Source organism: Diplotaxodon limnothrissa, linkage group LG10 (assembly GCF_057381915.1).
Source record: "Diplotaxodon limnothrissa isolate DT_005_m linkage group LG10, D_limnothrissa_male_GT1.1, whole genome shotgun sequence".
NCBI lineage: Eukaryota > Metazoa > Chordata > Actinopteri > Cichliformes > Cichlidae > Diplotaxodon > Diplotaxodon limnothrissa.
The window spans coordinates 9,635,473-9,660,745 of NC_140605.1; the positions used below are offsets into that span (position 1 = coordinate 9,635,473).

The 25,273-nt window shown below is 39.9% G+C and overlaps 1 protein-coding gene across 11 annotated transcripts in view; it reads right to left on the bottom strand.

Annotated features, from left to right (window-relative positions):
- Positions 1-25,273, bottom strand: part of msi2b (musashi RNA-binding protein 2b) — a 288,895-nt gene that overhangs the window by 185,895 nt on the left and 77,727 nt on the right. For all 11 annotated transcript variants that reach the window (XM_085364359.1, XM_085364356.1, XM_085364361.1 and 8 more), the window contains exon 6: positions 15,182-15,274. In XM_085364359.1, the coding sequence (XP_085220485.1) occupies positions 15,182-15,274 (93 nt within the window). The remainder of the gene's footprint in view (positions 1-15,181; positions 15,275-25,273) is intronic.

Genomic DNA, 25,273 nt, shown 5'->3' on the forward strand with positions numbered 1-25,273 from the left:
GGAGAACAGATGTGGTATATGGGCAGAGTAATATAGTCTTACACTGCCTCCACTGCACCTGATGATATGGAGCCAATAGGGGCATTTGTCAAATGCAATCAGGTGTGATGGAGGGGAGAGATAGGGGGAGGACAGAGAAAGAAGGAGGGAGTGGGGGACTGAACAGCTTGAGCCCTGTCAAAGTCTCTTCAGAGCATCAGCTGTGGGGACACTAAGACCAAAAAACAAAGCTACCCCTGAAAAGAGTGAGCTCTGCTCCGAAAGGAGAGTGTCGCTTACAAGAAACCCTAATCACACCGGAGAGAAAATCAAAATCTACTCACAGCACTCTTTATTTCCATGAGGATATTTAAATTTGGATCATTTACAGAGCATGCTACACTCAAAAAACACAAAATTTCCAAAATGCCATAAGGTCATATCTTAATAAAAGGGAAGAGACACACGCTGTTCATTTCTCTGTGAACTGTGGCGCTATCTCGTTTCTGCTGCTCGTTTCTGAGCCTATAAAAAGGTCCACAAGGTCAGAATAAAGGCCAGTCTAGTCCCTCGAGCAGGGCACTTGAATGGAAAGTCTGAATCTGATTTACACTTTGGCCACATGTGCAAGCTGCCAATGCCTGGGCAACCAGCCAGACAAGAGAGGAAAAGTAGAGGAGTGTGTCAGTGATGATGAAGGTAGGAATAAATGCCGATACTGACACAGTATTACAAATACAAACTAGCAGTAAAAAAAGGCTAAATGAGAATGAGAACACAGGGCATTTGAAGATATTAATAATGAACATGATTGTTAGCAATCAGATCTAAATCAACTACTTTGTGTGAGAGCTTTTGTCTGACATGGGTAACCAAATCAGCCTTAACTCGCTGGAAGACGTGAACCACGTCTGTGACGTGTCACAATCTGAAACTCCATTTATACTGACAACTTCATCTCCTTTATGTAAATGGACGATTGCATCTTTTTTGTATCTGTTTTATCCTCAAACCAGATGGCAATGTGGCAATTTAGTTAAATGATTTCCAATTAAAAGAGAAACGCTATTGCAATACAAATGTCTTTTCTCCACATTTAACCAATATACAGACATAATTCTGATGTATGTGCCACATTGCTAATTCAAATCTGTTGCGACATGAGACAACTTCCATGCTGTGTAAATGCCATTCACTTTCCGAAGCGCATCATGTGCTTATCGACATTCTTTTTAGAGAAATGATTGCCAAAAAGAAGAAAGAAAATTGCCAAAGATGGAAGAAAAAAGTCACAAAGATAACAAAGGTGCTAATTACCATAGAGGCAAAAAATAAACCCAAAGAAACTGGATGTTCATTTTGCAAACATTGCTTAAATTATATAAGACACATGTTAAGTAAGATGTTGGTCTCTATCGCTAAATTCCCCTTCGTGACCACTGTAGAAAGGTCATTTATTTTTGTAACTCACCCACATAAACCGTATTAGGGTTTAAACTTACACATCATGAGGGTGTGACTTCATCTTACTAGAACTCTAAAATGTTTCTGTGTTGTTGGTCTGGGTTATTTCAAAAGGGAGTTATCTGATAATAATATAGCTTGCTGTGAAGTTCAAGAAGTACATCATTCAGATTGGCTTAGAGAAATATTTGGTAAATGGCCTGTATTTGTATAGCGCTTTACTTAGTCCCTATGGACCCCAAAGCGCTTTACACTACATTCAGTCATGCACACATTCACACACTGGTGATGGCAAGCTACATTGTAGCCACAGGTGCCCTGGGGCTGGGACACACTGACAGAGGCAAGACTGCCGGACACTGGCGCCACTGGGCCCTCTGACCACCACCAGTAGGCAACGGGTGGAGCGTCTTGCCCAAGGACACAACGACCGAGACTGTCGGAGCCGTGACTCGAACCGGCAACCTTCCAAATACAAGACGAACTGCCAACTCTTTGAGCCACGATCACCCTGCTGATTTATATTGCTAAGTATAAATCAGCAGTGATCTACATCTGATTGATACCCGCATATAGTCTGTGGATGCACACTGCTAACCAAGCTTGTGCTAGCTTAACTCCAGTTTTCAATAGATAACCTCTCAACATCAGAGTGGATACATCTATCTGTTATATGCAGTCTATGCATACCAGTGAGTCTCACAGCAAAAATGTCCGCACACACACACACACACACACACACACACACACACACACACACACACACACACACACACACGTATAAGACAAAACAGATCAGACAACAACATAAAGAAGCGATGTGGTTTTGGTGATAGCACAGTGATTCAGTGTTTATTGGAACCACCATAGCACAACAGAAAATACACTGTAATCAAAAAATTTACTGACGAGACCTGAAAGGAACAAACTAAAGATCACATACATTGAGTGAACAAAGGCTGTAAAAAAAGAAGCATGTTTCTCCCCAAAGAATAAAGGAGTATCTGTCATTATTTGTTAGCAACGAGCCTGACTCCCACGGGTTTAAAGCTTTTATGTGGAAATTAATATGTTTGTGGACCAACATAGCAATTCCACATTGGTAAATAAATGGGATAAAAGCACATCCAGTCCAATGCATATCAAGACTAACACAGTCACTTTGCAAACCAGATGGCCAACTTTTATTTCAAGAAATAAATTAACTCAAAAGTTGTGTCTTTTCTAATGAGCTTGCTTTGTGCTTTTTCATGTGCAATTTCATTTTCCTATTAAGATGTACAATAGTTTGAGCATGTCACTTCTACCCACATATCAGCTCTGCTTTAAACAGTCTAAAGCAAGCACGGCACAAGCTGATGGCAAAATGTCAATTGCTTCCCGAGTCTGATTTGTCTAGAAACAACACACTTAATTTGAATGAATTAAAATATCAAAATACTTGAAGTGTGTGCCAACTTGAAGGGGACACCTTCTGTTTTCCTGGTTTGCTCTGCTCAGAAAGTCAAAAACAAACCAATCAACATGAAGGACACTGAAAGCCTGATGTATATTTCTCGGTAACTTGTACAGTTTGAAACATGGCAAAATTGTATATCACTATGTGTCAACCAAACATCGGTGCTGGAGAATTTTATTTAGAAACAGCTATAATGTCAGAGCAGCTCTAGTTTTTTGATAGCCCAAGGCTATTTTTGTCAATGAAAGCAAAATTTTTTTATACACAATTATCCTCCTATTCAATGCAGTGAGTTGGCAGCTGGATGACTTGCTGGCAGATGATTTAATGCAATCAACTCGACACTTGAGCACAATAACGCCTGTCCTTTTAGTCTTCCCCTCATATCACATTCACATGAAGTTCTAATCAAATCAAATAAAAGCTGTTTCACATGTAATTCTGCCTCTTCTACCCACCCACTCATACTATGACAGAGTTTGCATGCTAAGAGTTCCTTTTAAATTAAACTTTTTTTTATTTTTTATTTCTTTAGGAAATGTTGTCCTCTCTGGTACCACTAAATATTTAAAAAAGGAACTAAAAAGAGGTCTGCACACAAACCCATAAAAATGTTAAGTGACACTAATTTGGTCAAACCAATTCACTGAATTTAATGAAATACAATTTCTGCTGGGACAATATTCACACCAGTTGGTCTGTGCGTCAGTGGGAAGGAGCATTAACATATTCCCGTGTATCATGAAAACATCCAACACAGTTTGCTTCGCCCAAAATTCTGGAGGGAGAGGGGGGGGGGGGGGGAGAAGCTGTGATTTAACTGAACAGAATCACATATGCAAAGCAGTTAGCGATTCCAGCGGAAATGGGGCTGTATATTCAGTCGTGTTGTGACACACACCTTTCTCTGTCTACATAATTTTATTTTAGTGGGTAACTCATCTTTAAAAAGGGATGACTGCTCCTTGGTGGCTTTTACAATGTGTGTTCAGCTGGAAGAGACTGATGCTGGGCTGGCAGTAGGCTTATCAAAAACAAGTTGAGGCAACCTTCCAGGAGGCAAGACGGAGAGAAGGATAAAATCTATGCTTCTGCTCAACTAACCATCAAACCTAATTACCTGTGGACAGGACTTATGGGCCACATGTTGGGTTCAAAGTTTCCTGATCTGGAAGTGACTTGGAAGAGGCTTTAGTGTGTGTGTGTGTGTGTGTGTGTGTGTGTGTGTGTGTGTGTGTGTGTGTGTGTGTGTGTGTGTGTGTGTGTGTGTGTGTGAGTCTGTGTGTGTGTGTGGGGGGGGGAGCGAGGGTGGTCAATGTGTCCGTGACCAAAAGATTAAGCTGAAAGACAAGACTCGGTGCCAGATCTTGGCTCTATGCCATTAGTTCAATCAAGCAGACTTATTTAGCTTTTAGACAATTCGACCAGAACCCTGAGATACCACTTCAGAAAATAAGCTAAAGATTATTCATAGCATGGCAGCTAAGATAGGGATCTGTCACTCTCGAGCATCGTATACACGTCCGCTTGCTCAATACATTATTCATTTCTAAGGGGGTAAGCACACTGTTTAGGAAACACACAGACACAAACACAAAAAGGTGTAGAAATAACAGTAAATCAAACATAGAGGTCAGCAGAGCCAAGGAAAATGGATGAAAGCATAATGACTGCCATGTAGACACATAGACCTGGACACTTGTGTGGTGCTACCAGCATTTATGAAAAGGCTGCCTTAGAAATCCGCCTAAAAATAAAACAAAACTACAACATGCGTCACTGTTAGTCCAACCTTACCGTGACCCCATAACCCAAACTAAGTGCTTTTTAACAACTAGAAAAATGTCTCAAGTAATTACTGATCACCTAAATGCACCACCGAGAATCACTGACAAGTGCTACTGACAATATATTACATTTACCTTTGCACTCATCTTTACAAGTTCTGCATGATTTTATATTCTGCCAGCTTCTTGTATGTCATCTATACTTTTTTTAAATGGAAAATGCAAAACAAGAAAGATGCTTTTAACCGTTTGTGACATGATGTACCTTATCTTAATCTCCATCATTATCTGTGTCTTTCCCCATCTCTCAGTATCACAGAAATACATACAGTGGTTATTTACACAAAACTGGCTTAACAGCTCCACCATCTACCACTGATTAAAACTGATCTGCTGGTACAAGGTGTGACAGAAAGAAAAATCCACTGCTCTGTAAATTTCTTATTTTCATGTGCATCTCTCTTGTGGGGGATTCAGAGTTGAAAGAAATATAGGACCAAGATTCTTGTTATTTCATGGTGATTTTCTTTTCTGGCTAGCGGTGTTTACCATGCATACTGTAGGTGAGGTCCTTGGTAAAGATGCAAAAGACTAAAAGTTAGCTCCAGTTTAGGGTCTTTGGCATTTCAGATGAGGACTTTTATCCACATTCTGAAGACCACTGATCCCAATTTTGACACCACTGGACAGAGTCAGGCTAGCTGTTTCCCCCCTGTTTATAGTCTTCCTGCTAATCTAATCTAAGCTTGTGGCTGGAGCCTTATATTGAATGGAGAGACATCAATTTTCTTATCTAGCTCCCCACTAGAAAGCAGATGAGTGTGTTTCCCAAACTGCTGAATGATTTCTTCAAGGAGATTTTAGTTCACCTTAAAAGCAGCAGACAAGTGACTGTCAAATCTTTGTTTAATCACTTTCCCCAAGCACCAGGTAGATCCATGAAAGCGATGGTGGACGTTGCTGACTTTCACAGTTGCCTCAAGAAAGAATGAGCTTTTGTTAATGTCAGAGGGGGATATATACTGACTTCAATCATCACAAAAAGGCTTTAGAAATAAACAGCAAGCTAGCTATTACTTTACCTGTACGTTGCCCATTCAAGACATGCTGGTGGCTGTTTAAACAGCTGATAATTAGAGCAGGAAAGAAAACTCCCGCCTAACGTACTGCTATCCAGTGTGGCAGACAAATCTTGATATTTGTTATTTTAAAAGTGTGTTCTGCCTGATTCCAAACACTAAGAAATTGCAAACTGTATCAAATTCTTCTGCTTGCTTAGAAATTTCATATCTAAAATCCATTTCATGCAGGTTTTACAGCAGTAGCTCAATTTCAATTCTAAAAGGACATTGCATGTATTACTGACACGAATTATGTGACCCTATAATCTGATACAGACTAAAACATAAAGTAAAATAAATTAAATGTTTAAATTTATGACATTTAATCCTAGGCATCAACGTTTTAGCCACTGTTAATCTCTCTAGCTTTTTCTAGCCATTCGTTAGCTCTAACTATTCAAACATATACTTGGACGAGTTGACTTGCTGTAACTCAAACCAACAATGTCAGGCACATAATCAGGGGTCCATTTATATCTGAGTGAATTTCTTTGCAATGCTTGAATGTGTGTGCGTCTTTTTTAGTGTAACATGTAGTAGATGAGTCATTTCACATCAAGTGTGCTGCTGCTATGAACAAATTAAATGTTCTTAAAATGCATCACACACAATTTATAGATTTTTCAGTAGTTACAGTTTAACTTACAATGAGTTTATGCATATAGATAAATTCTAAAGGGGACCTGTTATGCTCTTTCCGAGCCCTGTATTTTTTTCTTTAACTCTACTAGTGCCTCTTTGCCTTTGACTGTGTAGAATAATAATTGTCTGAAGCTGAATTTTTATGAGATTTTTTTCCCCGCTTAATATGAGCATCCACCATTATAGGAGTACATTTAACAGTAAAGTACAGTATATATCTTTTGAAATAGTTTGTGTCCCTGAATTGTCTATCCTCCCCTGTTTCTTACTGAAATTCTTCTGAATAGGTCCCCTTGTTGGTCCTCACATGACTTGCTTTAAGTTGTATATTTATTTGGGGGGAAAACATCTGTATGTCACTCTTTCATCACCTTTTTTTCAATGTTTCACAATGATTCACAGATAGGTTAGAGCAGGGGTGCAAAACATAAGGCCCAGGGGCCAGGATTGTGCCGCCAAAGACTCCAATCTAGCCCACTGGATGGCTTTGTAAAATGTAATGGATAGGATAAATTATGAATGTCTAACTGTATTTTTATAAGGGTTACAGCTTTTCACTACTCATAAAGACCTCCCCCATTGCCATTCATACTCCTGTCTTCCTTCTCTCACTCCAACCGGTCGCAGCAGATGGCCCCGCCCCTCTCTGAGTCTGGTTCTGCCGGAGGTTTCTTCCTGTTAAAAGGGAGTTTTTCCTTCCCGCTGTTGCCAAAGTGCTTGCTCATAGGGAGTCATATGATTGTTGGGTTTTTCTCTGTATGTATTATTGTAGGGTCTACCTTACAGTATAAGTGCCTTGAGGCGACTGTTGTTGTGATTTGGTGCTGTATAAATAAAACTGAATTGAAAATACACTAAAACATGAACAATGAAATGAGAAAGAGGTCCCATTTTTCACCTTCCACTTTGCATTTCTGTCACGTCTGGCACTGAGCTAACAGAAATCTTTCTATCATTTTATTTTTATTTCTTACAATTGAAACCGAATGAGTCTGGCAGACCTCTTTTATTAACTACACTGGCATTTCTTTATTACGTAAACCAAAAAAGAACAAAACTGAAATTTATTGTTGAAATTGCACTTGTTTTTCTTATATTAAAATGTATAAGAGTTTAAATGTGTAGTTAAAATGATTTACTCTGACAGAAAAGGTAATTTCACTGGTTCAGCTCACTCAAGGGCCGTATGTGACCACGTAAAATTTCGAGTTTGACATTTCTGTGTTAGAGCATAACATGTCCAGCTTGTTAGCTTTACAGTATAAACTCACACATTTTGAAATTTTGTTTATATGCCTGATACACATGTTCAAAATCCTTCCTCAACACGAATGATGGTTATTAACAGATTAACAGTCTGACAACTAATGAATGCCTTGCCACACTGATTTGCTTATTCACCGTAGTGTGTTAAAAACATTGGTAAACTAGCACAGAACTGTGAGATATATTCACATATCTCAGAGCATAAGTCTTAGTGCCTTTTGTGATACACCGACCACTTGTGTAGAAACATGAGGCAATAATGGTTATGCTAACAACATGTTAACACTGTCACTTTTTAACAAAACATATTCACTACAGAAAATGAACAAACTCTCAAAAATATATGAGAACAAAGAATACAACAGAATCAGAGAAGAGCTGCATAAGAGAAAGCATATTAGAAAGAAAATGACAACTTCTGCAATTAGATCTTTTGCTGAAACTACAGTTTTCATTGCAATTACCCTCTTTTGTTTGGCCTACTTACTCTGCTTCAACTAAATATTTTTCCAATCAGTCTTGTCACTACCAATGTAGCTTCAAAATGAAACCTAACAAGCAATTTCTAATAACTTTATTTAATGGTTCACATTTCTCCTTAAGTCTACATAATCTAACACTTTTAGAAGAACTGGGGATACTCAGACACACATACACATGCAGGAATGAGCTGTAAGTGTTTTAGATAAGTGAAACCTTTGAGACTTACTTAGCCCTTCACATCAAACCACAGCACATTGTGTACATTTTCATGTAAGAACATTTATCTGGTGATTTCAAGAAGGCAGTGTGTAGGAGGCACTCATAACATGAGCTGGAGCTGCCTGTGGACCTGGTCACACACAGCAGTAGGTGGCTAAAGAAGGAAAAGCAAAGGGCCACTTGAAGTCAACACTTATACTGAATTCACATACTATATGAAAGACATATATACTGTCAGTGTTGTGGAAAGGAAGTTATAGCCAACTCTCACCGCAATGCAGTATTCTTTCCACACTTTTGTCTCGTCTTAATTTTCAAAGTATATCACAGAAATATTATTCAACATGATTTTGAAGCTTTTGTTCTTTTACTACTGTTTGGCTACTGATGGCTGTTTTATTCTGTTTGTCATATACTTGTAAAATATGACTGGCTGTTTAGGCAGTGGCTCATTTGGGATAAATCCATGCAGAGGACAGCACAAATGATCTGTACAGCTCTGAGTATCACTTTATATGTTGGTAAGAAATGTGCATTGTCATCATTTGAGCTGTACTGTGTCAACAGCTTGTTTCGCAGGTGTTGCTGAGTCATGCTCTATAAAAAATGTCAGACGAGGGCAAACCTTTTTTTTTTTTAAAGGGATTTAAACCCTGTCTATCCATCTACCTATATATCTATAGAACACACACATAGCATATACCGAAGCATATTTCATAGGCATCTGGGAAATAAAGCTCATTTTGAGTCTCAGAAGTGCTCTCCCACATAAGATTCCCTGAGGACTAGACCACAGTTTGCAAAGCCGAGGTGTCCACCTCCACACCAGTCTGATGGTGAGACCGCTGCAAATTACTCATGACACTTCCTCTGATGACATTTTTAAAACCGCTTCCTCTGGTGAATGGCATCTCTGCCTCCTTCCAACCATCTATCCACCACCACCATCAACACTCCACCCCAACACACACAATAATTCCCCGGTCTACTCATGTCACAAGAGAGATTGCTGCCTCCTGCCTTCACCTGATTGACCCCCTTTGAGCAGGTGCTGGATCTGATCCAATCACAGTCAATCTTTTTTTAAACATTTCATTCTTTAAGCAGAACAGGGGCTCAAAATTCCATCATTCAATGACCCGATCAGTCGCCGATAACACAATCAAGCCAATCCCGGCTTATCCCCGGGGAAGCCATTTCAGGAGGGACAGCTGGGAGATGAGGCTACAGACCTACAGAAAGGTGTCAATCTCCCTTGATCCACAGCTCTTTTTCGTGAGCCGCCTATACTGCACAGCATCTAGTTGTTAAAGACCACTTGATATTGTGCTATTACTTAGTGCTCTGAATTCTATTTAATCCTCTGTTAAAGGTCTGCAGCAATCTGCAGTAAAGACATATGCATTAACACATACACACGTTCACTCTCTTACACAAAGACATACACTCAAGAAACGCTCTCAGACCTGCAATAGATCTCAATTTTTTTACGGCCATTTAAAAGCTACTCTATTGAAAATGTTGCTGGGCCACTGGGCAAATAAAGGTCGAGGGGGATATGAAATAGTTTGTCTTACGGGCCCCTTCCCCCCGTGTGTCCCTGCAGTACCGCGGCCATATCCACATTCATAGCCAATTCATTTATATTGCACTGCCCTTCTCATTGCTAGTCTCAGTCACTAACTACAAGTGACTGCAATGAGATTGAAGCTTCTGGCTAAATCTCCATTGCAAGGCACAAGCTCCATCATTGCTGCTCTGATCACTCCTTATAATCACTGGAACCAGACTATATCCTCGGCTGATTGGGGGAGTCACTGCAGAGAGGAAACAATCACAGAATGTCAGCAGATGATGGACACCGAGACGATGGAGTAGTGGTGGTCACTGTGAGCTACCATGTAAATGGCATGCAAATGTGCACCTGCACCAGCCGAGGAAGTGGAATGAAGAACTGTGGCCTTTTGATTAGGTTCCTTTCCCTCGCATGAAGTGTACTTTTCTGCAATGATCATCCATGTCTGCCATTTCAGCCAATGAACATGTTGAACATGTGAACAAGCCCAAAGTGCAATTAATGCGCATGCTAACGGTTTCTATTTTAAGCTTAGTGGATGGGTTGTTGAAAGAGCCTAAGTGCCATCGTAGGTTAAATTTAATCTAAAATCAAACAGATAAGACAGGAGTGATGAGATCAATTATTATTTGTGATTTGCAATCTCTGAGCACTGATTGAAATGGGCTCTGCGAGAACGGCATGCCACAGTACTCTATATTCTATAATGATCATTGTCATCAGGGCTGCTTTTTTCTCTGAATACCTGAAAACCTTGAATGTCTTTAAGGACCCTGGGCAGGTATGCAAAATTAATTCATACGGTCTTTACAGGCGGTCACAGAGTTATTTTTTTGCCATTTACAAAATCTAAGGGCACGCAAAATGTCAGCCGTGGTATTAGATTACCAGAGCCACAGAACAAATTTCATGCACTAACCAAGGAATCTTTTTCCGATGGCTGCATTTTAATTCTGCCTCTTATCTGCTTCCTTTCAGTGAAAGTATAAGAGAAGTATGCAGCTAGTTCCCTAGCCAAGGGTGAAACAGCACATAGCGGCTCTCGGCTGGGAGAAGGCACTCTGACAGTGATCTTTCCATCAGTTCACTCATCCTTCCAGTGTCCTCCAACACAAGCCATCACTCTAGCAGTCACATCTCTCATCTGCTATTTGTTTCTTCTTTTTTTTCCACTGTAAGACCACTGCTGTATTTTATAACTCAGTGATAAACTATGTGTCTACCTTTATTGCTCCTGAGCCCAGTGGCACTGAATTGGTTAAGCGCCTCCTTCTCTTGCTGCCACTGAGCTCCACCTCCAGGATCTGGCTCTAGACCAGTGGAGCAAGAGACCTAGGACCGCCTAAACATAAAGGGATGATTGTGGCAGCCCAGTGACATGGAAGCAAGTAGTTCTGATGAAACTGACCGTCAGCTTCAGGTCTGCAGGAACTGAGTCAGTGAGCTGTAGTTGTTTCAGCTCAGCCAAATAAAGGCACTATGAGACGCACTCAAAGCCGATTACAATAAACCAATGAGGAAGCATTAGCCAACACAGCTAACTAGGACTTTAACTGCAGGGAGAGCTCGTCTGAGGCCAGGGCAGGCCTCGGGTTGCACACCGCATGCAAATTTCTGAGGTGTCAACAAACGTACTCTCATCTTTAATCAAGTGCCTACGTCAGCGACATTTTGGTGACATCGGCGTACTATTAGAGTTTGGAAAATGATAATGACATACTTGCTTAAGTCCAAAACAAAATTTTGAAATATGAAAACTTTATTATTTCAGTTCTTTTGAATCTAGACAGCAACCCAACAGATATAGTTTAAAGGAAAACGTTACCAATTTATGCACGCACATTTCTTTTAGTTAAGTACTTAACTAAATATATGGTGTCTGAGCATGCCACACGATGGGCTTTGTGAAGCTACTGCCTATCAACTGCATGGTCACAACACATTTATTTATCTTGTCGATCTTGCTGGCAGAAAACAGGCAAACCTGATCTGCTGGCTTCTTTGAGGGCTCACATTAAAGCTAGTGTAGAGACCGAGATGTTGCTCATGCGGTCTAAATCGCAGTGGAGAATGTTAGCTTGACAGGTGGTGCAGTACAGTGATTAGGACTAAGGCTTTAATGAATTTCCAATCATCAAATTAACTTCTTGCAGTAATCTTATTAATGATAGATCCATCTACACAGCATTTGGTGGGAAATAGCTCAAACCTTGGTCGCTGTGACACCACTGTGCAGGGCAGAAACAAAAGCAGTCTGCAGAGGGTTGTTGTTGTTGTGCAAACTACAGACAAAAGCAAAGGCAGCTTTGACGAGTTAAATGAATTAAGAATGCTTACAAGTGACTGTGCATATTGCAAACCTAGCAATATGAGATTAAAAAAATGGGAAAAATGTCAACAAGAAAGGTCTAAATATGAGGGGAAATGACCCAAAGTGCTATATGTAAAGGCTAACAGTCTTTTCTTAAAGTCTGCACAGTAGCACATAGTGCACAAACAGCACAATGATTAATTTGACTTTATTGCAAGACAGAAATAGCAGCAGCAGCCTCCAGTTAAGAGTCCTTGAATATAAAGGGAGGCCAGGCAGTACTGATAAGATTGTCTCATCTGGCTTGCAGGGGTAAAGTGCATTGTGCAGCCTGGGAAAAAAGAAAAAAAATGGAAGGCAGGATGTGGCTACTATTAGGCAGGTAATGGGATCCATCTGAGATGCATTAGAATCAGTCAAACACAACCACACTTCAGTTCCATTCAAATGACTGTCACAATCACTTCAAATGCACACCTCCAGCATGTACTGTAGGTGACAAAAAAGTGTCTCTGGCTGTGGAGCAGCTCCTCTGAAGTTGTGCCAGGCTCAGGCACTTTCCTAATAGTGACGGCTGGGAGAGTGGCAGTGAGACTGATGTGCATGAGAGCTGTCAGCCTCTGCCCATAACAAATGCCACATCTCCACCGTGACAGAATGGAGACAGAAGGGAGGGACTGAGGTGGGAGGGAGAGGAGGTGTGGAGGTTACAGACAAAACCTGTGACCCAATTGTGGCCACACCAGCTGTTTCTCCTTCACTGCCTCCCAACCACCGCCTTCTCTGCAGACCACATCCTGCTAATTGGCGACATAGCATATATATATATATATATATATATATATATATATAGACAGAGGAGTTGCTAAATAATATCAGTGAAATGGCCTGTTCCCAGTGAGAAAGAACATTCGCTGGTGCCTTAAGCTGAAGTTCTCTGATGATTGATAAGTGTTTCAAAACAGACTTCCCAGAAATATAAATGACTAGCTGCCCTGCCACCATGCTGGCTAATGTCCCCCTTGACATGCACATAGGCTGACAGACAGAAAGACGGACTGATGGCTGACTGACAGACTGACACACATACTGCCACCAAGATTCTATGAAGGGGAAACTGAATTAATTGGTTTTTCCTTCTGTGGATAAGTCTTTAGAGTGGTGTGTATGTGGCGATAATGGTAGGTTGCACTGACAGGCAGGTTATTTAATAAATCCTGGGGTGTGTAAGGCTGAAAGAAAGGACACACACAAAACAGAGAGAACCACTTTCTTTTTTTTGCTCTGTATCTTGTCTGCCATAGCCCCAAGTATCAACCTCTGATGTTCTTTTTTTTTTGTGCCGAAGGCACTCAAACGCGCTCGTACGCACACATATGTACGTGCACACGTATACGCACACGCAGCCCTAATCACGCACCCACATAAATACACTTAATCGCTGACACACTCACGCATGGCAAGAGCAGTACTGCTAACACATCCAAGCATGCACAAGTAGGCTATAAAAGCACACACAGAAACATGCACAAGATCTCGCTCAATCAGTCTGATTTGTTTGTTTCCTCCTAAGCATTTGAGGATTCCTCAAGGAGGGAAAAAACTTTGTATAATCAAGTCAATTATGTCATTCAATCAAGTCGAAAATCATTTCGAGCCCTTTCTCACATCCATTGATTGCAAAGTCGTGCTGAATATTTGCTTGCTGCGTTCTATTGTGCAAATAAGCCATCTTTATTTGGAATGGCAGGCCAGGCCACGGTGAGGTCTTCGATGCCACTTCCAACTGAAAAAAAGGGAGCAAAACAAAGTCCTTCACCTTGCTCACTGTCAGTCAAGAAACTAACAGTGGGCTTCATAGGGGAGAGCTGGTTGCATATTGTCTCTGAACAAGAAAAAAAATGCAGTTTCTATTAATTTCTAAGGCCTCTTTTGTCTCCGTCAGTACCGCGGTACATTATGTGCCCATGAAAAATCCATCCTCACTAAAATTGTTTAAACTCAAGGTCAAGTGCTGATGTTACAGGGACTGTATCAGCTGAAGGTGACCTTGACTGATGTGGATTATGACATGAGGGAAATGGATCTCTGCTCAGTGTGGGGAAATTATCTGTGAAATGCTGCCACTGTATCAAAGACTGTTTGTGTGTGTGTGTGTGTGTGTGTGTGTGTGTGTGTGTGTGTGTGTGTGTGTGTGTGTGTGTGTGTGTGTGTGTGTGTGTGTGTGTGTGTGTGTGTGTGCACGCGCATCTTTTAGAGTCAGCATGTGAGAGCGCTATATATACGTCCTTGTATAGATTGGTGTGCATATATGCCTCACTCATGGGTGGGGGGATTTGCGTGTGAGAACAGCACGAAGCAGCAGCATAAAGAAACAGACAGCTAAATACAAGGCTGTGCCAATGCCGTCACAATAGCCCGTTGAAACTTTATTTCCAATCCTGAGTTGTATTGGATTCTTATGTTATGCTATCACAGATAAAAAGAAAACATTATTTGTTTTTGTTCGGAGGTTTTTTTCCCTCTTTGTAGGGTGGTTTGGTCATGGCAGCTGGTTGTCACTGCTTGTTTGCTCTGTACGTAAAATACATGTTGCTGACCAGCCATGGTGCACTGCGTGAAGCTACTATATCTTCAGATGTTTGCCTGTCGAAACACATATTCATTTGTTCAACTGTAAAGATAAAGGGAAAAACCTGCCCTGCTGATTCCTCTTAAGGCTCAACGTTTGAGATAGCTATAAAGACTGAGATGCTGGTCAAGAGGTCAAAGTTACACCGGAGTTAATCCAACATTTAATGGGAATTGAGAAGCGTTAAAGTGCGGGCTATTGTGACAACACCACGCGCGATGATAAGAAAAAACAAGTCTTACCTTCCCAAACTGTTCAAAATACTGCTTCACGTCTTCCACTACTGTATTGGCTGACAAGCCACCCACAAATATTTTCTTTGTTCTTGTGACCATCTGGAAGGAAAAAGGGCGACAGGAGATGATTAGTGACAAAGCTTCAAATGCTTTGTGCAACACCTTTAATGAGACTTCATACACAGTAAGTGAGCAGCACCTGGGTTGGAGGATGTAACAGAGCAAAGACAGTGTGATGCTAAACAGGAATACATGCATTCACACAACGATTAAAAAAAGTAGCACCAGTAAGATCACAAACACTTGAGCTTTTAGAAGGAAAAACAAAAATATTTTAGTCATGCGCCTTTTCTGCACAATTGCTTTTCGGACGGACGCGCAAATCAAATCAGATTGTGAGAGAATTAAAAATTTCATCCTTAAAAGTTTGTTTATCTTACCAAAAATAAATAAATAAATAATTTATGGACTTTCCAAAAAAAAAAAAAAGAAAAACAATTAATGAGAGCTAGGAGATGGAATCAGAGTGCATTAAAGCCTCATTTAGCTTCAAACAGCGAGAATATTAAGGATTATTACCCACAGTATCAAAAAGGGCACAAACATCTGCTGCCGACTACATGCTAAATTTAGGAAGACAATTTAAGAGGGAATCACGGCAACAATTCAACATCAGCATGAGTGTAAAATCTTTTTTTTTTTTCCACGCACACAAGGCTGCACCAATTAAAAATTAGCTGGTAAACTAAATGAAGTGATATTTATGTAGCAATATTTCTCAACACACCAAGTGTTTTCATAAACTCACAACCCCTTAACATCTAACAAATTAAACCGTATTAAAGGGTCTGTGTTATTTGTATTTTCTCTTTTAAGTGCAGGATATGATGTTATTATGATTAATGCTTTGGCCTCATCTGACTCTGCAATGAGAGGCTGCCTCTAACACTGTAGGGAGAATGACTTTCACCTCAGACTGTTTCAGTGGTGATCACATTGCAGCTTATTATCTGATCCAGTCCTCGCTAGTAGCTCTACCTTTTAATGGTACAAAGAGAATGCTAAACGTATTTTTATTATGATCATGAAAATTCGCAATTATGCTGGTTATGGCATTAGTGAGGTCAATTAATCATCAACTTTGGAAACATCACTTGTTAATCTATCTATTGCCAAATGCGGTAGCACAGTGTTGATCGAGCTCTATGGCCCACTGCTGAGAGTAATGCAATATTTATCAATGCCCGGTATTATCACCCATGTCTGTGGTGACTTTCCCGGAAGAAAAAAAGGAAAAAAAAGAAGCTGTATTTAGTTGCTGCTAATGCGATCAGAACATTTCCTTCTGCTGCAGCTTCACATTAAAAGCATCTACAGTAAGTGGCGAAACACAAATGGCCTTTTTTATGAAGTAGTCACCGCAAATGTAGTGTCTATCAGTGAGTGTTGCACTAAAGGCTATCATTCATCAAATATGCATCGACAAAACAAGACAGTGGTCATTTTCAGCATCTTCCCGCAGTTTGAAATACGGCAGGCGCTAATGGAACAAAGAAGGAGCAGCCACAGTGAGCTGCAGGCACCAGGCTGCACATCCTCAACTACTGACAGAGATAAGCCACGTTCCCTTTCGCTGTGCCCTACTATGTCCACAGTTATGCTACGTAAGACATAGTTTATGGGAAAAAATACATGTGTTGCTTGACTTGAAATTACAAGGGTTTTGTATGATGCCTCCTACTTTCTGAAACCAGTATAATTAAACCATGTTGGTCAGGAGTCACATCTAATTATACTCACTGGCCACTTTATTAGGTATAACCGCTAATTGCTCATTATTGCAACTATTTCATCAGCTAATCACATGGCAGCAGCTCAGTGAATTTAGCCATGTAGACAAGATCATTATGACCTGTTTACTTCAAACTGAGCATCAGAATGGGCAAGAAAGGTGATTTAAATGTCTTTGAATGTGGCATGGTTGTTGGTGCCAGATAGGAAACAACCAGACTTTATAGAGAATGGGTAAAAAAAAAAACAGAGACTAGCAAGTGATCAGTAGTTCAGAAAAGAATTGCCAGACTGCTTCAAGCTAATAGGAAGGCAACAGTAACTCAAGTAACCCCTAGTTACAACCGAGGTATGCAGAAGAGCATCTCTGATCACACAGCCTGTGAAATGGGCTACAGCAACAGAAGACCACACTGGGTGCCACTCCTGTCAGCTAATAAAAGGAAACGGAGGCTACAGTTCCCACCGTTCCCCAACAGTGCACAGCAGAAAACTGGAAAAAATGTTGTCTGATCTGATGAGTCTCGATTTCTGCTGTGATACTAAGACGGCAGGATCACAATTTGGCTAACAACTAAACAAGATGAAAACATCCCAACTTGTATCAAAGGGTCAGGCTACTGGTGGTATAAAGGTGTGGGGGATATTTACTTGGCACATTTTGGGCCCCTTAGTGTAAACTGATCATGGTTTAAACCCCAAAACCTGCTGCTTATCATGTCCATTCTTGTAAGACTTGGCTTAGTTTGCTCATATTCAGCTGATTTTCATCTCGAACTGGTTACCTGAACCTGACAGTGAGTTCACTGTACTCAAATGGCTTTCACAGTCACCCGATCTCAATCTAATAGAGCACCTTCAGGATATAATAGAACAGGAGATTTGCGTCATAGATGTGGAGCTGACAAATCTGTATTGCGTGACGCTATCATATACACAAACTAACCACGCCTTTACAATGTGTACTCCACACACAGTTTGGGCTTCTAGTGAGGGGCAAAAGTCCCCAACAGAACACAAGACAAAAATAGAGAGTCATTCGGAAATAGAATTTGCCAATAATACAATTGTAAATCAATTATCTTGTTAGGAATCCAAAGTCCGAGCTAAAAATATTTATAAACTGCCCTACATTACCTATGTGAAGAGGAAGAATGACGAGCTAGTGGAATGAAAGTCTGACCTAATTTTGGAACAAATAGGGACACATTGAGAAGAAAAGTTGAGCCCTTGACCCCAGAGTGAAAGGATCCAGTGGCTCTGGTTTGGAGGAAAGGATCACTGCAATTAAATACAAACTATCCATCCATCCTCTTTTCTGTCCCAAGGCAATAAAGAGTTTTTCTGTTTTGACATGTATGATGATGTTGGAAATCCTGCCGTGAAATTGCAGTACCTTCTTCTGCTTCTTCACCCAAACAACAGTCAGTGTTTTTCCTTATTCTTGAACATAGGGCATAGATTTTTGAACAGGTGCTGTCAACCACCACGATCAAAACCCAAAATGAAGGAATATGTTTTGGAAAAACTGTGCTCAAGCCCTCCAGTAGAGCTCCAGAGATTGGAGAATCAATACCAAAGCACACTGAAGCTGTTCTCTTTGTATATGCTGGCCCAACACCTTACTAAGACATGGTAGGTTTTTACTTTAACTTATGATGCATCTTATAAGGTCAGCTTGTTTTTCTTGTACCAGTTTGGCCTGTGCAAACAGAGAAAGAACAAGATTACTGTACTTTGAAGAAGACCACATTAACCCAAACAAAATATTTACTGTCTCTGTCTACAGATTGAAAACGCGCTGATACGATGTGGTATATAATGATTTTTGATGCACCGCTCTGTAATCTAACTGGCAAAACAAACAAATTAAAAAAAAAAAAAGAGGCAGAAAACGCAGTGGAGAAAGTCACGGCTCTGATCTCTCTCGGCTCGCCTAAATCAAACAGAAATAAATGATGGGGGCTGGATAAACATACTCTGGAGATGCCCGGCAAACAATCAAGAAAGCTGAAAGAGTCTACCTTGATCAAAATGCTGACCGAAACACTTTCCATCTATGAAAGAGGCTTAACACTGAGAAAAAAAGAAGTGACATTCAACTAGAGCTGAAGAACCATCTGCCAAGTGCTTTCCAGGTGCACACAGTCTCACAGGCACATAGCCTGCACATATGCACACAGCCTCCCACACATGGGTCCTCTCCTACAGTTAGTTTCTTTTTCATGAATTTTGCGCAAGTGATTTTTAAAAAAAATATTGTTTTATCATACAACTCAATTAATCCAACTACAAAACAAAAAAAGGGAAAAGAAATGAAGTCATTTCCCAGTTTTAACTCTAATTTAAAGGTGAAGAAGGGAAAAGAGCTCAGCGCACAGCATCTTCTTTAGGCCTGGGGATGCCGCCAAGATGAACAAATAACCAGAAAAAAAGTAACCACAAGAGGCCGGGGCTGACACTGCACGCTCAACCAGTAAAAATGTAATCAGCGATGTTTTATTACACTGACAAGAGCAACGAGTCTCACTCAGCGCTTCATCAACTTCATGAGAATGTGCAATGGGCCACAGGTTTAAATATGCAAACACAGCTTGTGTAGTAATTAGTGATGGCACACAGGTGTCTAAATACTCTTGACCATCAATATTGCTGCAGATATCAGCCTGAACAATTCATAGAAAAACAAACAAATCAGTAAATCCAGTGTTTGACATGCTATAAAGCGAAATCTGAGTTCATCTGTGTGAGTTAAATCATCGTAAGTCAAGCTTTCCAAGATGGTATCTCTGTTAGTCCTTAGGTTAAATTGCTATTAGAAGGTTCGCGTGGTAAAGAGGTAGTACCAGCCAAATTATGCATACTAACATGCAGTGTCACCTAATGTCAACGTGGCAATGATAATCTCAAAGCACACCTGAGGATGAGAGAGTACAGCTTAGACTGAAGAAAGCCGAGTCAAGTCTAGCATTACAAAGCCGAGCCTGACAAGCTGAGTCTAAGATGTCACCAGATCAGAGTAAAGGTAAAGATGCCACTCTTTTCTGGTGGGTTTTCCCTCGTGGTGATGAGAATATAAGAGTTGTTTTCTTTCCCTGCTTTCATTTAATACTTCTATTTGCTGCTCTGTAAAAACCTTTACAGGCTCTCAGTGAAGCTTGATGATGTTTCTTATTCACTGATTTGCAGCCCTTGACTACTGGCGGACATGCAAAGTATCAACTGACTAAATTAGGGTTATTCACTGGCCAAAACCCAGCAGCTGCATCATCTTCTGAACCCCTCCTCCTCCCAACATCATGCCTCGGGCCTCAGGGGTTATCAGCCTTGGACGCTGCCGCAGGCAACCCCCAGCCAGACAGCTGCTGATAAACTGGCTGTGCAAGCATTTATCAACATCACTCACTTTTATCATTGCCAATCTAGGTATAAAAAAACTAAAAACTAAAAATAAACAAGCCAATGTTCATGTCTGCTTGCCTCTCCACATCAGCTGTTTCTCCTGCTTTCCTTCTGGGCCACCCATTCCCCTGCTCATATTTCAGCCTCACTCCATCAGGCAGGAACTGGTCAAGTTTTCAGCCCTGTCTTCATACTCTGACATGTGTGCCCAATAGCTGATAGGATTGCTTGAGCCCTGGCACAACACAATTACTTTCTTTATTTCTCTCTCCATGGTGACAACAGGCATTAAGCCTCATAGCGCCAGAGCGGCAAAGTGAGTGAACTTATTGGAATCAACTGCGTTAGCTTATTTGTCTTTAAACATACACAGATCATAATGTAAGATGAAATTATATTGATTTCTTTTCCTTATCACACCAACTATCATATTAATTATACATTTGAAATGTAGGAAAGATATAAGTGACATAAGTGAACACAGCAGGGACGGAGCTGTACATCATAGTACTTTTAATGTTTGCAACCATTTTCAACGATATGCAAAGGGTTACAAGTGATCTCAATGTGTTTAGATAAAAGGTCTATAAATGGAGACGACTGTGTACTGTGGCTACTCTCCTGAGATGTGCGCCTCCAGCTAAAATCCCTCCAAAAGCACACCACAGAATCCCAGTGTAACATCCCTTAGCGCGTGAAGGGCACCTAGAAGCTCCATAATGCTACTGAAATGAAGAGCATGCAGCACTACGTGAAAAGGCCACTACACACCAATATGAAGACCGCATCTAAACAGTGAACCTCCACAACAATACAATACAGAGCTACTGGGCTGTCTCTTTGTATACACCTTGCTTGCCATCATTTTAGGGGGAAAATTAATTAGATTGATGAATGTATCTTACATTTAGGTTATCATATCAGGTTTGCTGAAAGAAGGACGAAAACTATCCTTCATTACGTTTGCACTAATAAGTGCACCCATGAGCTGCAATCGCAAATAAAACCGTGTTCGATGTCGTCAGACATATCATTACTGTACATTTCCTTAAAATATTGTCATATAATTGAGGCTATATCTGTTTTCCTACTAGCCTCATATATTTTGTATGTGCATATGTGTAATTTTGATGAATGAATCAGTTACCAGCATGTGTTATCTGATAATAGAGCTTGATAGATCCGCTACACGCCAATGTATTAGTATCAGCATTCATAACAGCCAATAAATGAAAAATAATGAAGAGATGGGAGAAACACCCTTCAACAATTTTCCACATCATTTGTCCACCAGAGGGCACTCTACAGCTTCCTTGTTGGCAAAAAGTGCTTGGAACCTAAACAGCAAACAGATGATTTGAGCAGTTGGACCATAATCCACGACTCATTGTGACAAGACCATGAGTTTATTTTTAAACTGCATTGTCATATTATCTGAATAAGGACTCAATAATAACTGAATATAATAAATGTTGGAGAAATGTGTTTGTGTTTTGTGTCGATATATCCGATATGCCAGATTTTTAAATACCGAAATATCATTATTTTATTGGTCTTAAAAAGATACTATATCTGATCGAATATAATTTACTGGTATTTATTAGTAAAAATAAATAATTGCAATGAAACCAAGATGAATAAATTGAAAAATTTAAGTGTGAGTAAGTCACCAATTTAATTTGTACTTCTTGTTTCATTCCACAGTCCTTCTACAGTCTGCATTGTCTACTGACATTTAGAAGTTTCTGCTGGATTCTATCTAAATCTACCTCCTCACTCCTCAGAAATACAGACAGATGAAGTGAAAATGCCATTAACTGAGTTGATGACAACACATTATGTTACCTTAAGTGCAACAAAGCCTTCACACCAAGTATTACACTGAACATTTTGAGGGTTAGAGCAAGAGAAGAGGGAATTGTTATCGCCTGAGCTTTTGGGACATTGCCGTGTTTTGCAGTTAAGACAAGAATTAACGTAAACATACCAAAAAAAAAAAAAAAAAAAGAGTGTTGACATTGTTGATGTGAAATTGCCTAACTGATGAGTCTTTGCTTCTTCCATGCTTTTATAGCTGTTCCACTAGCAACTGGAGCACCAACGCTGACATGTGGCATAGTAAACAAGGAACAACACAGAATAGGGATTGTTGCAATCACAGTTCACAGTTGGGGTTTAACAGCACGTCTATTCATCTTGCACTGTTCAGTACAAGATGTCTGGTTTGCTAAAATATGTCCTTGGGTCAGCCTACCCTGCAATCCCGAAGTGTCAGAAGCCTTAGCAACATGCAGCATTTGAGCTCTTTAATTAGCCCAATTCTAATTTTAAAAGTAAAAGACTCATCTCTTCTTTTGTTTGTTTGTTTTCTTCTTCTGTACTGACACATAGTAAACCATAACTCCAAAGTCAACGCTCGCAACGAACAGTAAATTTTGTATCTCATCACGCTGATCGTGCTGTTGAGAAGTTTTCCTGCCATACTTGAGATACAAGGAGCAAACGTTGTTAACGATTGTCTTGTTTTAGGATTTATCTTTTTAAAGCACAAAATGCATTTCTCGTTTCATAACAATTTACATAACTGCTGTTATTTTTCTAAAATATGTAGCAGGAGCATTAACATCGAGTCGATTGGATGAAATGACTTTGAAATTGCATCTAATTTGACACAGATCGTTTTACATGTTAACGAAGGAATTTTCTTAACTAAATCACAAACTATGCAATAACAGTCACGAAGAAACTGAAAATTCCCTGCGCTGCATTTAAAGCCATTTAAGTTCTGATCATTCCGGTCTGCCTGCAGTATTTTAAAAAGTCTTTTTCAACAACATTCAGTTCAAGCTGACACTTTTAAAAAATGGACCACACTTCAACCCAGTTTTCCTTTAACCCAATTTTTCAAACATTCAGTTATTTTCGCACATCCCTAAGAGACAGTAAGGAGAGTTATCAGCATGAATCAGAAAGTTCGTGTGTGCCTCTGCTTCGATGTGTTTCTAATTTCTTGAGTGTGCGAGGCTGTGCATGCGAAGGGCTACAACAATTACTGCCCTAGTGCATTTATCATGGTAATAGAAGGCGTGCCACAGATGAGAGGGAGACCAAAGGGGAAAAAAAGTAAAAAGCTTCTGGTGCACTCTTATCAACACCTGTTAGCAGTTTTAAACAAAGACAGACGGAACCAAATGACTAACCATATACCTCTAAGAACAGCATGACCTTTTCTGTGAGGTCATCAAGAAAAAAAATGGCAGAAGCTATCTCACTGTGCCTTCACTTTAGTAATGAGGACTAGCCCTGGACTATTTTAATATTTTTATAAGTTAGAAAGAGACTGGGGGGGGGTCACATAATGGAATCTCGATTTTAATAAAAAGCACAACTCAAATTGTCAATATAAATCTTTTTTCAGAACTTTGCATTTAGATTGGCCCTCCAGTTAATCATATTTTTTTGGATATCAAACGGAGCATTTAAAATAGCAATCCTTCAACTGTAAATCACTGGAACACAACGTTTCATTGTCCAGGGTACTTCAATACATAAAAAAAAAGACTGTCATTGTCAATCCACATTTTATTTTTTATTTTTTTTAAAAGCCGTTTTATTCACATGTAGTTTTCCAAAAGCACTTAAAACTGTTTTGTGTACTGCACTCTATGTATTTTTACTGTTATAACTTTAGTCTGAAGCCCAAAAAGCCTGAATTGATGCCAGTGTAGATGGAACATAACACAAACTTATGCTAAAGGCCAAGTGTATTACAAAAACCAATAGAATAATATTGGAATTGCATAATACAATATCAAATTCCATTCATCAGTTTGACAAAAGGGAGATTTATTTAGAATTAATATCTCTCCATCACAAGAGAAGAACTGGACAAACCTCCATGTCAACAAGAGAAGCCAACCCAAGCCAATATACTAATGCATGATGCATCAACCACAGCCAAAAGCACCAAAACCAACCGGGTGTCTGAAAGAGGAATCCCCCAGCAAGTAAAACCCAAGAAGGTGTATTTGAAATAGCACTGGGACACCAGGCACACGTGTTGCTGCCACACTCAATTATTCTGCAAGGAGACCAACCCAACAAAAAGGGACGTGGAAGTGGGCTGCAGAGGGTCTGGCAATCCTCAGTCCTTAATTGGACCCGCAGTGAATGCAACAGTACTTGACATTAAATTGAATGTTTATGTTTAATAAATTCTGAATTTGTGCAAAGTTCTCTTAATCACTTTTGTATGATACTCAATTAAAGGTTTTAGGAAAGCTAACTAGAAGTGATACATGCCATTCATAATCACCATTTTCCACTTGGAAACAAATATATTTTTTAATGTTTAAATTAAGAAATGAATTTACTTTTCTTTGCTGGAGGATAGGACTTGGCCACAGAGACGCACAAACACAAACACACAGTATAGGCAATAAAAACAAAGACAGTTTCCTCTCCTTAAACATGTTCTCTGACTCAAAAAAAAAAAAGACAGAAAAAGCAACTTGGAACATATCTTTTAAGCCATACCGCACAAAGTCACTCAAGACCAGACTGTTTCACTGTGAAGACATATAATGACATTCTTTGTATCCACAGTAAGTGTAAACAATGTATCTCATTGCAAATCCTTTATAACATTTGGCTCCTGGTTTAAGTGTGCACTATAAAAGCAGGGGCTGCTACTGCTGCTGCGAGTGTCAAGGAAACCTGAATAGATAAGCCTGTAGCTAATATTGTAGTATCCAACATTATTGTTATTTGTGGAAAATTTAAGACTGCTACCTGTGGCAGCAAACACAATTCAAAGAGCCTTTGTGCTGCACCTACAAAAAAGCTATTAGTGTTTTGAACACGCACGCAAAACAAAGAATGCAATGGCAACGAGTGAACGTTATT